Here is an 18,847-nt window from a genome sequence, read left to right on the forward strand (position 1 = left end):
TCGTCCTCCCTCCCACCCCACCCACCCGCCCTCTCTCGTCCCCCTCTCCCCCCCCACCCCGCCCACTCTCGTCGTCCCCCCCTCCCCCCCCCCCACCCCTCCCTCTCGTCGTCCCCTCCCCCCCCCCACCCCGCCCTCTCTCGTCCCCCTCCCCCCCCCCACCCGCCTCTCTCCGTCCCCTCCACCCCCCCCACACCCGCCCTCGCTTCGTCCCCCTCCCCCACCCCCAGCCCCCTCTCTCGTCCCCACTCCCCCCCCCCCCCCCCCACCCGCCCTCTCTCGTCCCCCCTCCCCCCCCCCCACCCGCCCTCTCTCGTCCCCCTCCCCCCCCCCCCACCCGCCTCTCTCGTCCCCTCCCCCCCCCACACCGCCCTCTCTCGTCCCCCTCCCCCCCCCCCACCCGCCCTCTCTCGTCCCCTCCCCCCCCCCACCCGCCTCTCTCGTCCCCCTCCCCCCCCCCCACCCGCCCTCTCTCGTCCCCTCCCCCCCCCACCGCCCTCCTCTCGTCCCCCTCCCCCCACCCCCCACCCGCCTCTCTCGTCCCCCTCCCCCCCCCACCCGCCCTCTCTCGTCCCCCTCCCCCCCCCCCACCCGCCCTCTCTCCCCCCCCTCCCCCCCCACCGCCTCTCTCGTCCCCTCCCCCCCACCCGCCCTCTCTCGTCCCCCTCCCCCCCACCCGCCCTCTCTCGTCCCCTCCCCCCCCCCCCACCCGCCCTCTCTCGTCCCCCTCCCCCCCCCACCCGCCCTCTCTCGTCCCCCTCCCCCCCCCACCCCCCTCTCTCGTCCCCCCCCCCCCCCCACCCTCTCTCGTCCCCCTCCCCCCCCCCCCCTCTCTCGTCCCCCTCCCCCCTCTCGTCCACCCCCCTCTCTCGTCCCCCTCCCCCCCCCACCCTCTCTCGTCCCCCTCCCCCCCCACCCCCCCTCACGTCCCCCTCCCCCCCTCGTCCACCCACCCTCTCTCGTCCCCCACCCACCCTCTCTCGTCCCCCCCCCCCTCTCTCGTCCCCCACCCACCCTCTCTCGTCCCCCTCCCCCCTCTCTCGTCCCCTCCCCCCTCTCTCGTCCCCCTCCCCCCTCTCTCGTCCCCCTCCCCCCTCTCTCGTCCCCCTCCCCCCTCTCTCCCCTCTCGTCCCCTCCCCCCTCTCTCGTCCCCCTCCCCCCTCTCTCGTCCCCCTCCCCCCTCTCTCGTCCCCTCCCCCCCTCTCTCGTCCCCTCCCCCCTCTCTCGTCCCCCTCCCCCCTCTCTCGTCCCCCTCCCCCCTCTCTCTCCCCCTCCCCCCTCTCTCGTCCCCCTCCCCCTCTCTCGTGTCCCCCTCCCCCTCTCTCGTCCCCCTCCCCCCTCTCTCGTCCCCCTCCCCTCTCTCTCGTCCCCTCCCCCCTCTCTCGTCCCCCTCCCCCCTCCACTCGTCCCCCCCCTCTCGTCCCCTCCCTCCGTCCCCCTCCCCCTCTCTCGTCCCCCTCCCCCCCCTCTCTCGTCCCTCCCCCTCCTCCCCCTCCCCTCTCTCGTCCCCCTCCCCCCCCTCTCCCTCCCCCTCCCCCCTCTCTCGTCCCCCTCCCCCTCCTCTCGTCCCCTCCCCCCTCTCTCGTCCCCCTCCCCCCCTCCTCGTCCCCTCCCCCCTCTCTCCTCCCCCCTCTCGTCCCCCCCTCTCGTCCCCCCCCTCTCTCGTCCCCCTCCCCCCTCTCTCGTCCCCCTCCCCCCTCTCTCGTCCCCTCCCCCCCTCTCGTCCCCCTCCCCCCCCTCTCGTCCCCCTCCCCCCCCCCTCTCCCCCCCCCTCTCTCCCCCTCCCCCCTCGTCCCCCTCCCCCCCCTCTCGTCCCCTCCCCCCTCTCGTCCCCCTCCCCCCCCTCTCGTCCCCCCCCCCTCTCCCCCCCCCCTCTCGTCCCCTCCCCCCCCCTCTCGTCCCCCCTCCCCCCCCTCGTCCCTCCCCCCTCTCGTCCCCTCCCCCCCTCTCGTCCCTCCCCCCCCTCTCTCCCCTCCCCCCCCCTCTCGTCCCCCTCCCCCCCCTCTCGTCCCCTCCCCCCCCTCCCCCTCCCCCCCCTCTCGTCCCCCTCCCCCCTCGTCCCCCCCCTCTCCCCCTCCTCCCTCCCCCTCGCCCCCCCTCCCCCCTCGTCCCCCCCCCACTCGTCCCCTCCCCCCCCTCTCGTCCCCTCCCCCCCCCCCTCTCCTCCCCCCTCTCGTCCCCCCCCCTCTCGTCCCCCTCGCCCCCCCTCTCGTCCCCCTCGCCCCCCCCGTCTCCCCCCCTCTCCCCTCGTCCCCTCTCGTCCCCCTCGCCCCCCCTCTCGTCCCCCTCGCCCCCCCCCTCTGCTCCCCTCGCCCCCCCTCTCGTCCCCCTCGCCCCCCCCTCTCGTCCCCCTCGCCCCCCTCTCGTCCCCCTCGCCCCCCCCTCTCGTCCCCACGCCCCCCCTCTCGTCCCCCTCGCCCCCCCCTCTCGTCCCCCTCGCCCCCCCCTCTCGTCCCCCTCGCCCCCCCCTCTCGTCCCCCTCCCCCCCCTCTCGTCCCCCCCCCCCACCCGCCCTCTCTCGTCCCCCTCCCCCCCCCGCCCTCGCCTCTCGTCCCCTCCCCCCCCACCCGCCCTCTCTCGTCCCCCTCCCCCCCCCACCCGCCCTCTCTCGTCCCCCTCCCCCCCCCACCCACCCTCTCTCGTCCCCCTCCCCCCCCACCCACCCTCTCACGTCCCCCTCCCCCCCACCCACCCTCTCTCGTCCCCTCCCCCCCTCTCTCGTCCCCCACCCACCCTCTCTCGTCCCCCACCCACCCTCTCTCGTCCCCCACCCACCCTCTCTCGTCCCCCTCCCCCCCCACCCACCCTCTCTCGTCCCCCTCCCCCCCCCCCACCCACCCTCTCTCGTCCCCTCCCCCCCCACCCACCCTCTCTCGTCCCCCTCCCCCCCCCACCCACCCTCTCACGTCCCCTCCCCCCCCACCCACCCCTCTCGTCCCCCTCCCCCCTCTCTCGTCCCCCACCCACCCTCTCTCGTCCCCCACCCACCCTCTCTCGTCCCCACCCCACCCTCTCTCGTCCCCTCCCCCCTCTCTCGTCCCCCTCCCCCTCTCTCGTCCCCCTCCCCCCTCTCTCGTCCCCCTCCCCCCTCTCTCGTCCCCCTCCCCCCTCTCTCGTCCCCCTCCCCCCTCTCTCGTCCCCCTCCCCCCTCTCTCGTCCCCCTCCCCCCTCTCTCGTCCCCTCCCCCCTCTCTCGTCCCCCTCCCCCCCTCTCTCGTCCCCCTCCCCCCTCTCTCGTCCCCCTCCCCCCTCTCTCGTCCCCTCCCCCCTCTCTCGTCCCCCTCCCCCCTCTCTCGTCCCCCTCCCCCCCTCTCTCGTCCCCCTCCCCCCCTCTCTCGTCCCCCTCCCCCCTCTCTCGTCCCCTCCCCCCCTCTCTCGTCCCCCTCCCCCCTCTCTCGTCCCCTCCCCCCTCTCTCGTCCCCCTCCCCCCTCTCTCGTCCCCCTCCCCCCTCTCTCGTCCCCCTCCCCCCCTCTCTCGTCCCCCTCCCCCCCTCTCTCGTCCCCCTCCCCCCCTCTCTCGTCCCCCTCCCCCCCTCTCTCGTCCCCCTCCCCCCCTCTCTCGTCCCCCTCCCCCCCTCTCTCGTCCCCCTCCCCCCCTCTCTCGTCCCCCTCCCCCCTCTCTCGTCCCCCTCCCCCCCTCTCTCGTCCCCCTCCCCCCCTCTCTCGTCCCCCTCCCCCCTCTCTCGTCCCCCTCCCCCCTCTCTCGTCCCCCTCCCCCCCTCTCTCGTCCCCCTCCCCCCTCTCTCGTCCCCCTCCCCCCTCTCTCGTCCCCCTCCCCCCTCTCTCGTCCCCCTCCCCCCCTCTCTCGTCCCCCTCCCCCCTCTCTCGTCCCCCTCCCCCCCTCTCTCGTCCCCTCCCCCCTCTCTCGTCCCCCTCCCCCCTCTCTCGTCCCCTCCCCCCTCTCTCGTCCCCTCCCCCCTCTCTCGTCCCCTCCCCCCTCTCTCGTCCCCCTCCCCCCTCTCTCGTCCCCTCCCCCCTCTCTCGTCCCCTCCCCCTCTCTCGTCCCCCTCCCCCTCTCTCGTCCCCCTCCCCCCTCTCTCGTCCCCCTCCCCCCCTCTCTCGTCCCCCCTCCCCCCCCTCTCTCGTCCCCCTCCCCCCCCTCTCTCGTCCCCCCTCCCCCCCTCTCTCGTCCCCCTCCCCCCCTCTCTCGTCCCCCTCCCCCCCTCTCTCGTCCCCCTCCCCCCCTCTCTCGTCCCCCTCCCCCCCTCTCTCGTCCCCCTCCCCCCCCTCTCTCGTCCCCTCCCCCCCCTCTCTCGTCCCCCCTCCCCCCCCTCTCTCGTCCCCCTCCCCCCCCTCTCTCGTCCCCCTCCCCCCCCTCTCTCGTCCCCCTCCCCCCCCTCTCTCGTCCCCCTCCCCCCCCTCTCTCGTCCCCCTCCCCCCCCTCTCTCGTCCCCCTCCCCCCCCTCTCTCGTCCCCCTCCCCCCCTCTCTCGTCCCCCTCCCCCCCTCTCTCGTCCCCCTCCCCCCCTCTCTCGTCCCCCTCCCCCCCTCTCTCGTCCCCCTCCCCCCCCTCTCTCGTCCCCCTCCCCCCCCTCTCTCGTCCCCCTCCCCCCCCTCTCTCGTCCCCCTCCCCCCCCTCTCTCGTCCCCCTCCCCCCCTCTCTCGTCCCCCTCCCCCCCCTCTCTCGTCCCCCTCCCCCCCTCTCTCGTCCCCCTCCCCCCCCTCTCTCGTCCCCCTCCCCCCCCTCTCTCGTCCCCTCCCCCCCTCTCTCGTCCCCCTCCCCCCCCTCTCTCTCGTCCCCCTCCCCCCCCTCTCTCTCGTCCCCCTCCCCCCCCTCTCTCTCGTCCCCCTCCCCCCCTCTCTCTCGTCCCCTCCCCCCCTCTCTCTCGTCCCCCTCCCCCCCCTCTCTCTCGTCCCCCTCCCCCCCCTCTCTCTCGTCCCCCTCCCCCCCCTCTCTCTCGTCCCCCTCCCCCCCCTCTCTCTCGTCCCCCTCCCCCCCCTCTCTCTCGTCCCCCTCCCCCCCCCTCTCTCTCGTCCCCTCCCCCCCCTCTCTCTCGTCCCCCTCCCCCCCTCTCTCTCGTCCCCCTCCCCCCCTCTCTCTCGTCCCCCTCCCCCCCCCTCTCTCTCGTCCCCCTCCCCCCCCTCTCTCTCGTCCCCCTCCCCCCCCTCTCTCTCGTCCCCCTCCCCCCCCTCTCTCTCGTCCCCCTCCCCCCCCTCTCTCTCGTCCCCCTCCCCCTCTCTCTCGTCCCCCTCCCCCCTCTCTCTCGTCCCCTCCCCCCCTCTCTCGTCCCCTCCCCCCCTCTCTCGTCCCCCTCCCCCCCTCTCTCGTCCACCCACCCTCTCTCGTCCCCCTCCCCCCCACCCACCCTCTCTCGTCCCCCTCTCCCCCACCCACCCTCTCTCGTCCCCCTCTCCCCACCCACCCTCTCTCGTCCTCCTCTCCCCACCCACCCTCTCTCGTCCCCCTCTCCCCCACCCACCCTCTCTCGTCCCCCTCTCCCCCACCCACCCTCTCTCGTCCCCCTCCCCCCACCCACCCTCTCTCGTCCCCCTCCCCCCCACCCACCCTCTCTCGTCCCCCTCCCCCCCACCCACCCTCTCTCGTCCCCCTCCCCCCCACCCACCCTCTCTCGTCCCCCTCCCCCCCACCCACCCTCTCTCGTCCCCTCCCCCCCACCCACCCTCTCTCGTCCCCCTCCCCCCCACCCACCCTCTCTCGTCCCCCTCCCCCCCACCCACCCTCTCTCGTCCCCTCCCCCCCACCCACCCTCTCTCGTCCCCCTCCCCCCCACCCACCCTCTCTCGTCCCCCTCCCCCCCACCCACCCTCTCTCGTCCCCCTCCCCCACCCACACACCCACCCTCTCTCGTCCCCCTCCCACCCTCTCTCGTCCCCCTCCCCCCCTCTCTCGTCCCCCTCCCCCCTCTCTCGTCCCCCTCCCCCCCTCTCTCGTCCCCCTCCCCCCCTCTCTCGTCCCCCTCCCCCCCTCTCTCGTCCCCCTCCCCCCTCTCTCGTCCCCCTCCCCCCCTCTCTCGTCCCCCTCCCCCCCTCTCTCGTCCCCCTCCCCCCCTCTCTCGTCCCCCTCCCCCCCTCTCTCGTCCCCCTCCCCCCCTCTCTCGTCCCCCTCCCCCCCTCTCTCGTCCCCCTCCCCCCCTCTCTCGTCCCCCTCCCCCCCTCTCTCGTCCCCTCCCCCCCTCTCTCGTCCCCCTCCCCCCTCTCTCGTCCCCTCCCCCCCTCTCTCGTCCCCCTCCCCCCCTCTCTCGTCCCCCTCCCCCCACTCTCTCCCCCCCCACTCTCTCCCCCCCCCACTCTCTCCCCCCCCCACTCTCTCCCCCCCCCACTCTCTCCCCCCCCCACTCTCTCCCCCCCCCACTCTCTCCCCCCCCCACTCTCTCCCCCCCCCCACTCTCTCCCCCCCCCCCACCCTCTCTCCCCCCCCCCTCCCCCCCCACCCTCTCTACCACCCCCTCCCCCCCCACCCTCTCTACCACCCCCTCCCCCCCCACCCTCTCTACCACCCCCTCCCCCCCCACCCTCTCTACCACCCCCTCCCCCCCACCCTCTCTACCACCCCCTCCCCCCCACCCTCTCTACCACCCCCCTCCCCCCCACCCTCTCTACCACCCCCTCCCCCCCACCCTCTCTACCACCCCCTCCCCCCCACCCTCTCTACCACCCCCTCCCCCCCACCCTCTCTACCACCCCCCACCCTCTCTACCACCCCCCACCCTCTCTACCACCCCCCACCCTCTCTACCACCCCCCACCCTCTCTACCACCCCCCACCCTCTCTACCACCCCCCACCCTCTCTACCACCCCCTCCCCCTCCCCCGCACCCCCTCCCCCCTCCCCGCACCCCCTCCCCCCTCCCCCGCACCCTCTCCCCCCGCCCCCTCCCTCTCTCGGCCCCCCCGGCCCCTCCCTCTCTCGGCCCCCCCGGCCCTCCCTCTCTCGGCCCCCCCGCCCCCTCCCTCTCTCGGCCCCCCCGCCCCCTCCCTCTCTCGGCCCCCCCGCCCCCTCCCTCTCTCGGCCCCCCCGCCCCCTCCCTCTCTCGGCCCCCCCCGCCCCCTCCCTCTCTCGGCCCCCCCGCCCCCTCCCTCTCTCGGCCCCCCCGCCCCCTCCCTCTCTCGGCCCCCCCGCCCCCTCCCTCTCTCGGCCCCCCCGCCCCCTCCCTCTCTCGGCCCCCCCGCCCCCTCCCTCTCTCGGCCCCCCCGCCCCCTCCCTCTCTCGGCCCCCCCGCCCCCTCCCTCTCTCGGCCCCCCCGCCCCCTCCCTCTCTCGGCCCCCCCGCCCCCTCCCTCTCTCGGCCCCCCCGCCCCCTCCCTCTCTCGGCCCCCCCGCCCCCTCCCTCTCTCGGCCCCCCCGCCCCCCCCGTACCCCTCTCCCACCCCCCTCCACGCCAAAATAGATTTTCTGGTCATTTATCTCATTGCTGTTTATGGGCAAATTGTGTCTGCTGTGTGCAAATTGGCTGCCACGTTTCCTGCATTGCAACGGTGACTACTTTTTCAAAAGTACTTCATTGGCTGTAAAGTGCATTGGGATGTCCCGTGGTCATGAAAGGTGCTGTATAAATGCAAGCCTTTTTTTCTTCTTTTAAACAGTATCAAAATCTCACACTTGGTAGCAGATATTCCTAACTTTATTGATTTTCAGTTAGATACCCATCATTTCAGGATATAGCCTTGCACCAGGAAGCACTGTGTTGATATCAGCTATTGGTAGCATCAAAGGGCAGTTCCTTAAGGAATTGTGCAAACTGATATTCAGGATCTACCTGGATGCTGATTGGCAGACACCAGCACTGTCGAAAGTCAGTACCAGTGAATGCACAATACGATCCAGAACATGGGCTGGTAATCCGGGGTTCCTGTTTAGCAAGATAAGAATTACAAAAGATTACCTTTATTACTCACTTTGAAACCTATCCCCTTTGCCTGTTCCGTCTGCTTCCAGTACTGCTTTAATGAAATCTTTTTCCCCTGCTTTGTTTCCACAGTATAAGCATGCAATTATTTTCGTCATTTACTGGCCATTGACTGATGCTTCATTAAAAACGTTGAAAATGTCTTCATACACCACCAGAACAGTGAGGCAGGCTAAGTGGTAAAGCTTGCTGTGTGTGTTGTGATTGGATGCATTACTCGAGAAACAGGGCCAGCAGCACAGGGAATGAGCGTTTTCTCTTTAGTTGTTAGCAATAGAATTGTTATGTTTCTGTCGCTGACAATTTCCTGTTGATGAGGCAACTTTGTTAGTATAATGCGATTTTAATCAACTTTTGTATTTTGCTCATTTGCTTTGCTGAAACAAAATGTATGGAGTTCCTCTGTATTCAAGAGGCAAATTTTTATTAAAATGCTGCTTTTCTGCGGGATTTCATGGGTCTTCGGAGCAGGAAATAACATTCGATTTAGGCTCATGACCCGGCTGCACAATTTCCTACCAAGCTAAGATGCAAATAATGTAATGCCGTAAAGTAAACCCAACCAGGGTAACTTTTAGGGTTTAGCACAGAGCTTTTCATGACAGTGCATTTGGGAATTCAAGCATGGATGTCATTGAGCCCAGCTGGCAGGCTCTACAATTTTCCACAATGGATAGAAAAATCGTGAGCCTTGAATTGGACCAGCCGACTTGCACGCCTGAAATCCCGGTACAAGCACCATTGCACAAAGCTCTACTTGAGGAGGGCCACACCCTAACATTTACTCCTATTAAACTTAACCGTCAACTAGTTTGTTCAAACAAGGGTTGATACATCTAAAAATTGTGTTCTACTGAAGGATTTGATCATATTTACAGCACTGTCATTGAATGTTATTCTTTTGCAATCCATTAATATTCTTGACTTTCTAGGTTGAGGCTCTTTTGAGACTCAAGTTCTTGTGTAGACTGGGCAAGAGTTGGCTGAGCATATGGACCATGATCTGGATCGCTATAAAAACAACCCAGCTGTTTTTTTTTTCGGATTATGAGTCCCTTGAGAAGAAGTTTATAAAAGTAACCCACTGTGACTCACTCTGTAGCTTCCTCTCTCTCACGTTTGGGAAGTACTGTTCCTCTATTTAGCACCTCACCATGAGGATCTGGCTAAGGTGATAAACTTGTCCTGTGGGAAATTGCAGGAATTGAGCCATTCACCAGTGGCTCCATTAAATTAGCTTCTGTTCTATGTGGCAACATTTTGAGGCCAAGATGAGATAATCCATCAGTTCTACACTCCGCTGAAGCAAAGTTTTCAGGGCTTTTTCAGTCCCCAGCATCAGTTAGCAATTAGTTTGGCCAATTTTCAGAATCGCCCTACAAGTGCCTTCTAATGCTGCTATGGATTGCAGAACTGTACAGTGTTCTTCGAGAACCAACCTGTGAACTTTATTATGATATATCAGGTACAATCCCATATCCAGAAAATCACTTCATTCTGAGAGGCCTAAAGGTTGGTTGAAATAGAAGGAAGAAAGTCTTGCATTTTTATAGTACCTTTCATGACCTTGGGACGACCCAAAGCACTTTACAACCACGGCAGCCAATTTGTGCATAGCAAGGTCCCTCAAAAATCAATGAATAAACGAGCAGATCATCTGTTTTATGTGTTGGTTGTAGGATAAATGTTGGCGAGGATGCTGGGAGAACTCCCCTGCTTTTCTTCGAATAGTGCCGTGGGATCTTTTACATCCACCTGAGAGGGTGGGATATGGGGGCAAAAAACACACTGGTGCAGCGAGGGATGCTCTGGTGAAGTTAAAATTGAGGCATGTTGTTGGGGCAATGTAGAGAGGGGTGTTATAATTCAGATTTATCAAACACTGCTCAAACAGCCTGATAGCTTTTGTAAATGGACAGCATCTCTTATGATCTGAAAACTGCATCTTTTGTTTTTTTTGTCTTGCAGTACTATAGCACAGGTCTTGCATTAAGCCTGGTTGCAGTATAATATGAAATTATGTAGGATTCCCTCTACATCTTAACTGGCTTCATACAGTTTGGCTAAATAACAGTCCAAGTTATTTACAATTAGCACTTTTTCTACAGTAAATTACTTATGTAAAAATACTACTCAGCACAACAAAAAATATATAATATAAATCTAGGAATAGTACACAGGGGATTAATTTACTCTCTAAATTGTGGATTTTCTCCTAAAAACAAACAGTCCAATACATACCTGCTTAATGCTTGCTGAGTTCCTGCATAAAGGCAAATGCTAGAAATCCAAGTAGAACTGGACAACCCAGAAAAACCCTCTTAATTCCTTTTGAAGGTAGGGTATTCAATTAATCGCAATAATATTATAGTACGATACAATGAAGACGGTTCCAAAGGAATGGTGCTGAGGATAAACAAATCATCGCTGGAACTATAGCTAATTTGACAGTATGGTGTCTGGAGGATGCATACAATTAGCCATTCATAATAATTTTGAAGTACATAACCTAATTTGTACGTGAATGAAAGCATTCTATAGCTGTAAAAAATTTTTTAAACAAAGCAAGTGGAATACATCTTTGATCTGGGTTGTCACAGCTTTTAGATTTGTGAGCATGCTTAACAGCAGGTTATTTCATAATAAAGCAGGGTGAACAATGAGAGCATTTTAAACATGCAGAAACCTTTTAAGCATGCAAAGATATAACCCATAACCTCAGCGCCAGACTAGGTTGAGTTTTTTTTTAAAAATTCTGCGTGTGTTTTTGTTTACATATCTATTCTATATTACAAATGGCGAGTGGTCTCAACAGTCCAAAGCTATTGCACCTGTAGGTGACTCTGTGATTATAACATGGCGTAACATAACGTTACATGACATGGCCACTTATCGGGGGGAAAAAATGAGAAACTCATCATTGGAACCATACACAGAAAAAATGTTTTTAAAAAATTCTGTTAACAAATGCAAAGCACATTAGAAAAACTGTCCATGTCCTCAGAGCTATAAAACAAATCAAAAAGTATGGGGGTTAAATTGGTGAACCCCCGAATCCGGGCATGGGCATCGCGGTGTGCGATTAGCCCGCGCCTGGTAGTACCTCCGCAGCCAGCACATTAGATTGGTGCTGCAACTTAATTTACCTGATAGATGTGCAGTGTAGAGCTCTAGCTCTGTTCATCTCTCCATTTTCTCCACTTCTCACTAGCAAGGTGGGGGGCGGGCCCAAATCTCGGGTGAGTTGCTCACACCTCTTAAACGTAGCCTGCAGCACTCATTTGCAAAAAATGAGATACAGGTCCGCACGGAATCTGAATGGAGATCAGACATCGCACACGTAACACACAGATGCTGGTCCCGTCCCTCTGTTTACAAACTGTTGAGTTATGTTAAAACATTGAATAAAGGTTGTGCACTACTAAATCCCACAACCTCCACTCTGCATGCCAGACCTCACCCCTAATCTGCCAATCTGAGTTTGTAGCAGGCCTGCGAGAGACCATGCACCAAGGTTCTCTGCTGATGCACTAGAGGCCTTGGTGCAAGAGGTGGTCAGCAGGAGGGGGAACCTATATCCGCAGGAGGGCAAGAGGTCCTCCAGACATATGCTCCTAAGGCAGTAGGGGACGAAGTCAGTGCCAGGCGCATAGCATCACAAATATGGATGCAGTGCAGGAAGAAGTTCAATGCTTTGACATGAGTAGTCAAGGTGAGTGAGGTCAACTGTCAAGTGGCATCTCCTACCAACTGCGCCACTAGTCGCATCCACTGCTCCATGGACTACACCACCCCTCCCCCCCCCCATCATCCATATACCAACTGACTCTTTCAATTAGTACTCAACTTTTCCAATCAGATGCTTCCTCTCATCCTCGTACTGTTAACACTGTTGCAAGCCGCACACCCACAAGTCACAGGTCACACACACTGGCAGCTATTCAATCATGACCGACAAATCTCCCAAATGTCCTGCAGGACACTCACTGACACACGTCCCGCTTTCTTGTAGGAGAAGGTGGCGCATAACAAGAGGCAGCAAGTGGCAGCGGCATTTAGCTCCTCAGGCCTGTTCCACCATTCAATAAGATCATGGCTGATCTGTGACCTAACTCCATATACCCATCGTACCTCCATATCCCTTAATACCCTTGGTTAACAAACATCTATCAATCTCAGACTTAAAATTAACCATTGAGCTAGCATCGCCTACCGATTGCGGAAGAGCATTCCAAACTTCTCCCACCCTTTGCACGTAGAAGCGATTTCTAACTTTGCTCCTGCAAGTCCTGGCTCTAAATGTTAGTCTATGTCTCCTAGTCCTAGTATTCAAGTATAGGAGACTTCCAAAAACAGGTACAAATGCATCAGCAGCCAGAAGCAATGATCCAGCTACTAACCTGTAAATCCTGCATGGTCGCATTAAAGAAAGCTGTTGGGTGGTGCTCCAGGTCGTCTAGGACATGTTTAGCTGGTTGTGGTTAAGACAACGCTGCAGCCAATGCACTAAGTGCCAAAATGCTGTCTATGCCTTTAAATCAGCATTGTACACTGATCTAACGCAAATTTTCCTTACTTTATATGCTGCTGACTTTTGTTATTTGCACCTGCGCAAACCCCTTTATCAAGGTGGCGTCCGGCACACGTTACGCTAGAAGCGTGCGCACGCATTCTGGATACCATTTTGGAACTTCCGGAGGCTGCATAGTACCGAAACAACTGGCATTACACAGCCAAATTTCTAGCCCTATGTTTTGAAACAATCTAAAAGCTGCCCCGCAGCCAGCAGTGGACGAATGCAGCATTTCAAAAGATGGAGCTGTCAAGTTACCAGCAAAGCCTCCAGGATCTATGCGGAAAGTGACATAGAAGTGCTCAAACACAAAATGCTGAGCTCTGAAGCAGGCCAAAAGCCAACTGAAGTAAAAAAAGAACAGCATTAGTAATGCAGACAAAACTCAGACTCTAGACCTCATTCCCCTACCTTCTGTTCCTCTCCTAGTCAGTACTCTTCCATCCCCTCCCCTGCCTCCTCTTCTCCCACATTCTAATTCCGACTCTCCTCTTCTCCCACCCCTTTACCTCCCCTCCTCTCACACCGTCCCCTCTTCTGCCCTCCTCTCTTTTTCCACCGGGATCCTCTCTTCCTCCTCCCTATCCCTCTTAACTTTCAACATCATTTCATTACTATTAACATTAGTCCTTATGCCTTTAACACATTACCCTAATGACATTTTACCTCAGTATACTTGACTTGATTCATTCCCTATGGTGTTGTAATATTGTTTATTGAAATAAACAGCCATTACTTTCATATTTGTATAGGGTCCCATGACTATGTATATACGAATGATGTTGAAATTATCCTAGCGATATTGTGAAATAAGTGTTTTATTTCTCTTCACTTCACCGCCATGGCCCATATGTGAATTAAATAACTGGCCAATTATCCCAGTGTGGTTTTCAGTGACTGTGTTTGTGGCTAATCTAGTTTCCTTGTCAACCCGATGATACAGCTCAATTTCCCACACTGGAAAATATTGTTGAAATGTACTGGCCTTTATTTTCAATCTCTGCAGTAAAATGGGTTATCAGTGCTCATTTTTATTTAACAGCTGTAGAATGCTAATACTAGCTCAGTACATAATGAAGCACTTAAGGGCAGGAAATGGTGATGTCAGCAGTTTTTTTTTGTAAAGTTAATAAATTCACATCATACACGAAATAATTTATCATTTCTTGCTACCACATTCCTTAATATTCTATTTTAATAAGTCTTCTTCAAATATACCTTCCTAATCAGTAAATGTGCCTTTTATCATTTATGATTGCATCTCCACTGACATGTACTTACTACAGTGGAAATGTGATTGTTGCATTTTATAAATTTACCAGTCATAACAGGAACTGTAAGGGCCACTAATATTATGATAAGCACAAGCTTAATTCAGTTTGCATGCTACTTTAACATGTGACTGAAATGCTTTAGCAGAATGAGTATTTTTGCAGCAGTAGCAATAGGGAGAGAGTAGAGTGGTGGGATTAGTTTTGGATTGCTCCAGCAAACGGCTGGCACAGACAAGATCAGACCAATGGCCTCCTTCTGCGCAGTAAATGTCTATAATTCTAACCAGCATCAAATGACGAGAACACGAGCTTCCCTAATGGCTCAGTGAGTAGATGCATCATCCAGGAAGGCTATGGCTCAATCCCAGGCCTGTGTTAGCTGGGGTAGCAGAAATGGCAGTGGTGGTGTTGGAGTTCTATAATTAACCTTCGTGACTCACAGCTAGGAGAGAAATCATCCTGGCTTTCTGCTCCTGATCGCTATCTAGTGATCCTTGCTTGGGAGCACCTGTGTGTTAAAACAGCACTGAACTTGGCCGTCATGCCCCCTATGGTCAAATAACTTGCTGACACTAACTGCTTAGGCTCAAACATGAAGAGTTGTCAGTGGAACCATGCATCGGCAATGTTTTTGTGAGAGGAAGGGTTAGAAAGAAAAAAAAAATGGGAGCGATAGGGAAATCTGATATGGACTTGGAATTCTTCATTCTTTACCACTGATAAATCCACATTGTTGTAAGGGCAGTATTCCCTAATGGTGAATAATTATGGTTGACAGGAAAGTTACATTGTTGTTTCCTAAGCAGGATGAAAAGGACTCCATTGATGAAAAGGACTCCGTGAATGGAATAGAAAACTCACTGGCTTGGAAATTTCTTTCATTTTCCCAGACATCTGATCTTGTACAACTAACAGTGGATGAAGTTCAAAAGTAAGTAGAAAACACGATAAGGGTCAGCTTGAAAACTGTTTATCACGCTGGACTCTCGTGCAAAAGTGCATCCAGCTGCCAAACATTATCCAAAAATAAACTGCTTTTGAGGGTTAGGGAAGAGTACCTATTTTCCCAACATTGTCACCCAGTCCTCCTTGCATCTCCCAGCTATGTAACAGCACAGTTGAGTCCTTAGTCTGGTCAAGGTTGCAATATAACCCTTTGCCTATAAGTATGGGGTCTGTAAAAATTTACAAATTGGAGTAACATTGGAGAGTTTTTTGTTATTTGTTCATGGGATGTGGGCGTCGCTGGCAAGGCCAGCATTTATTGCCCATCTCTAATTGCCCTTGAGAAGGTGGTGATAAGCCGCCTTCTTGAACCGCTGCAGTCCATGTGGTGAAGCTTCTCCCACAGTGCTGTTAGGTAGGGAATTCCAGGATTTTGACCCCGGCGACAATGAAGGAACGGCGATATATTTCCAAGTGGGGATGGTGTGTGACTTGGAGGGGAATGTGCAGATGGTGTTGTTCCCATGTGCCTGCTGCCCTTGTCCTTCTAGGTGGTAGAGGTCGCGGGTTTGGGAGGTGCAGTCGAAGAAGCCTTGGCGAGTTGCTGCAGTGCATCCTGTGGATGGTACACACTGCAGCCACGGTGTGCTAGTGGTGAAGGGAGTGAATGTTTAGGGTGGTGGATGGGGTGGCAATCAAGCGGGCCGCTTTGTCCTAGATGGTGTCAAGCTTCTTGACTGTTGTTGGAGCTACACTCATTCAGGCAAGTGGAGAGAATTCCATCACACTCCTGACTTGGGCCTTGTAGATGGTGGAAAGGCTTTGGGGAGTCAGGAGGTGAGTCACTCGCTGCAGAATACCCAGCCTCTGACCTGCTCTTGTAGCCACAGTATTTATGTGGCTGGTCCAGTTAAGTTTCTGGTCAATGGTGCCACACTCGGTCAAATGCTGCCTTGATGTCAACGGCAGTCACTCTCACCTCACCTCTGGAATTCAGCTCTTTTGTCCATGTTTGGACCAAGGCTGTAATGAGGTCTGGAGCCAAATGGTCTTGGCAGAACCCAAACTGAGCATCGGTGAGCAGGTTATTGGTGAGCAAGTGCCGCTTGATAGCACTGTCGACGACACCTTCCATCACTTTGCTGATGATTGAGAGTAGACTGATGGTGCGGTAATTGGTTGGATTGGATTTGTCCTGCTTTTTGTGGACAGGACACACCTGGGCAATTTTCCACATTGTCGGGTAGATGCCAGTGTTGTAGCTATACTGCAACAGCTTGGCTAAAGGCGTGGCTAGTTCTGGAGCACAAGTCTTCAGCACTACAGCCGGAATGTTGTCGGGGCCCTTTGCTGTATCCAATGCACTCAGCTGTTTCTTGACATCGCGTGGGGTGAATCGAATCGGCTGAAGACTGACTTCTGTGATGGTGGGGATATTGGGAGGAGGCCGAGGTGGATCATCCACTCGGCACTTGTGGCTGAAGATGGTTGCAAACGCTTCAGCCTTGTCTTTTGCACTCACTAGCTGGACTCTGCCATCATTGAGGATGGGGATGTTCATGGAGCCTCCTCCTCTCGTTAGTTGTTTAATTGTCCACCACCATTCACGACTGGATGTGGCAGGACTGCAGATCTTTGATCTGATCCATTGGTTGTGGAATCGCTTTGCTCTGACTATAGCATGTTGCTTCCACTGTTTAGCAAGCATGTAGTCCTGTGTTGTAGCTTCACCAGGTGGGCACCTCATTTTTAGGTATACCTGGTGCTGCTCCTGGCATGCTCTTCTACACTCCTCATTGAACCAGGGTTGATCCTCTGGCTTGTTGGTAATGGTAGAGTGAGGAATATACCGGGCCATGAGGTAACAGATTATGCTGGAATACAATTCTGCTGCTGCCGATGGCCACATTGCCTCATGGATGCCCAGTTTTGAGCTGCTAGATCTGTTCTCAATCTATCCCATTTAGCACGGTGGTAGTGCCACACAACACCTTGGATGGTGTCCCCCGTGTGAAGACGGGACTTTGTCTCCACAAGGGCTGTGCGGTGGTCACTCCTACCAATACTGTCATGAACAGCTGCGTCAGCGACAGGTAGATTGGTGAGGACAAGGTCAAGTAGGTTTTTCCATTGTGTTGGTTCGCTCACCACCTGCCGCAGGACCAGTCTGGCAGCTATGTCCTTCAGGACTTGGCCAGCTCGGCCAGTAATGGTGCTACCGAGTCACTCTTGGTGATGGACATTGAAGTCCCCCATCCAGAGTACATTCTGTGCCCATGCTACCCTCAGTACTTCCTCCAAGTGGGGCTCAACATGGAGGAGGACTGATTCATTGGCTGAGGGAGGGTGGTAGGTGGTAATCAGCAGGAGGTTTCCTTGCCCATGTTTGACCTGATGCCATGAGATTTCATGGGGTCAGGAGTCAATGTTGAGGGCTCCCAGGGCCACTCCCTCCTGACTGTATACCACTGTACCGCCACCTCTGGTGGGTCTGTCCTGCCGGTCGGACAGGACATACCCAAGGATGGTGATGGAAGAGTCTGGGACGAATATCACAGGCTACAGAGTGAAGGAAATAGGAACAACTAAGTGGGCTTTAACAAAATTATAAATTCAGCTGCTTTGGTGATGAATATGGTAACAAATTTGCCGCCAACATTTAAGGAATGACCAGTACCCTAAACCTTGGGTTTGTAAACTGGGCTTTATAAGGGAATCCCAGAAGTGCTCTTAGGTCGTCAGATGTTTGTCCATCTATCATCAGATTTCTGTATTTGCTGACTTACATTATTCCTATTGGTGTATGTTAGTAGGGGAAACAGGCTTTTACTGCAAGGATAGCACTATTTTCCTTTTGGGCTACAGACACTCTCTCTCAGTAGCAAGGATGGGGATGGGAAAGAGTATCCCCAAATGAATGTTCCCATTTTGTAGGGACCATAAAATGTAAATGTGAATTGATACATTCTGGGAAAAAAGAACCATGAATGGAAAAATACTCAGTGGAGAGGAGGACCAGAAAGATGCAAGGGCCCAAATACACAGATCTGTAAACGCAGGACTGCAGGGACAAAAGGACTTCTGGGATTTATATATAAAAGCATTGAACACAAATAACGAGGTGACGATGAATCCATACGGGACCTTGGTTGGAAAATAGGAACAAGAGTAGGCCATTCAGCCTTCTGAGCCTGTTCCGCCGTTCAGTGAGATCATGGCTGATTTGTATCCTAACTGCATCCATCCGCCTTGGCCCCATATTCCTTAATACCCTTGGCTAACAAAAATCTATCGATCTCAGATTTAAAATTAGTAATTGAACTAGCATCTACTGGTTTTTGTGGGAGAGAGTTCCACATTTCTACCAACCTTTGCGTGAGAAAGTGTTTTCTAACTTCTCTCCTGAATGGCCTGGCTCTGATTTTAAGGTTATGTCCCCTTGTCCTGAACACTCCCACAGCAGAAAAAGTGCTAGTGACAGACTTATTCTGCCATTTTTCAGGCTCATCATGTCAATACCAGTGCCAGGTCTTCAGCTGGAGCTGTCTTCTCTAATCCCATTTCCCTGCCACTTCTTTATATCCATTTAGATTCTTCCTTTTTAAATACTTATCCAATTCCCATTTAAATGATATTATAGTCTCTGCCTCAATAAGCACTTGTGATAAAATATTGATAACCCTCTATGTGAACACATTTCTAACTCTCCCTTCATTCTTCCAGTGATGATTGTGAGCTGATGTTCCCTTGTTACTGATTCACTGATGAATCTTTCATTAGTTGCCCTCTCAAAGCATTTTACAATTTTGAGAACCTTTATTAGATCTCCCCCTTAACTTTGTCTGTTTCAGTGGGCAAAGCACCTATCCCTGAGCCTGCCGCTATCCCCAAATCATCAATCTGAAAAACATCCGTTTACACCTACTCTTTGCTTCCTGCCCTTAGCCATCTTTCTATCTGTGTCTAAATTTTCACAAGTCCGTATTCTGGCACCTTATCAAAACACTTTCTGAAATTCCATACAAACAACATTCATTGATCTCCTTTTATCTATACATTCTGTAATTTACTCAAAAAGTGCAATTAAATTAATCAAGCATGACCTGATCCTTATGAATCCATGCTTACTGTCCCTGAATATCTCATGCCTTTCTAAATATTCACTAATTTTAACCTGTATTATTAACTCTA

The 18,847-nt window shown here is 56.4% G+C and overlaps 1 protein-coding gene across 4 annotated transcripts in view; it reads left to right on the top strand.

Moving 5' to 3' along the window:
- Positions 1-18,847, top strand: part of cabcoco1 (ciliary associated calcium binding coiled-coil 1) — an 88,621-nt gene that overhangs the window by 1,904 nt on the left and 67,870 nt on the right. For 3 of the 4 annotated variants that reach the window (XR_010966785.1, XM_068002769.1, XM_068002767.1), the window contains exon 2: positions 14,515-14,642. Coding sequence is in view for 3 of the 4 variants with exons in the window: in XM_068002769.1 (XP_067858870.1) it covers positions 14,515-14,642 (128 nt within the window). In the remaining variant the exon portion in view is untranslated. The remainder of the gene's footprint in view (positions 1-14,514; positions 14,643-18,847) is intronic. The other variant, XM_068002768.1, reaches the window with a different exon arrangement.

The sequence above is a fragment of the Heptranchias perlo genome, chromosome 21 (genome assembly GCF_035084215.1).
Source record: "Heptranchias perlo isolate sHepPer1 chromosome 21, sHepPer1.hap1, whole genome shotgun sequence".
Taxonomy (NCBI): domain Eukaryota; kingdom Metazoa; phylum Chordata; class Chondrichthyes; order Hexanchiformes; family Hexanchidae; genus Heptranchias; species Heptranchias perlo.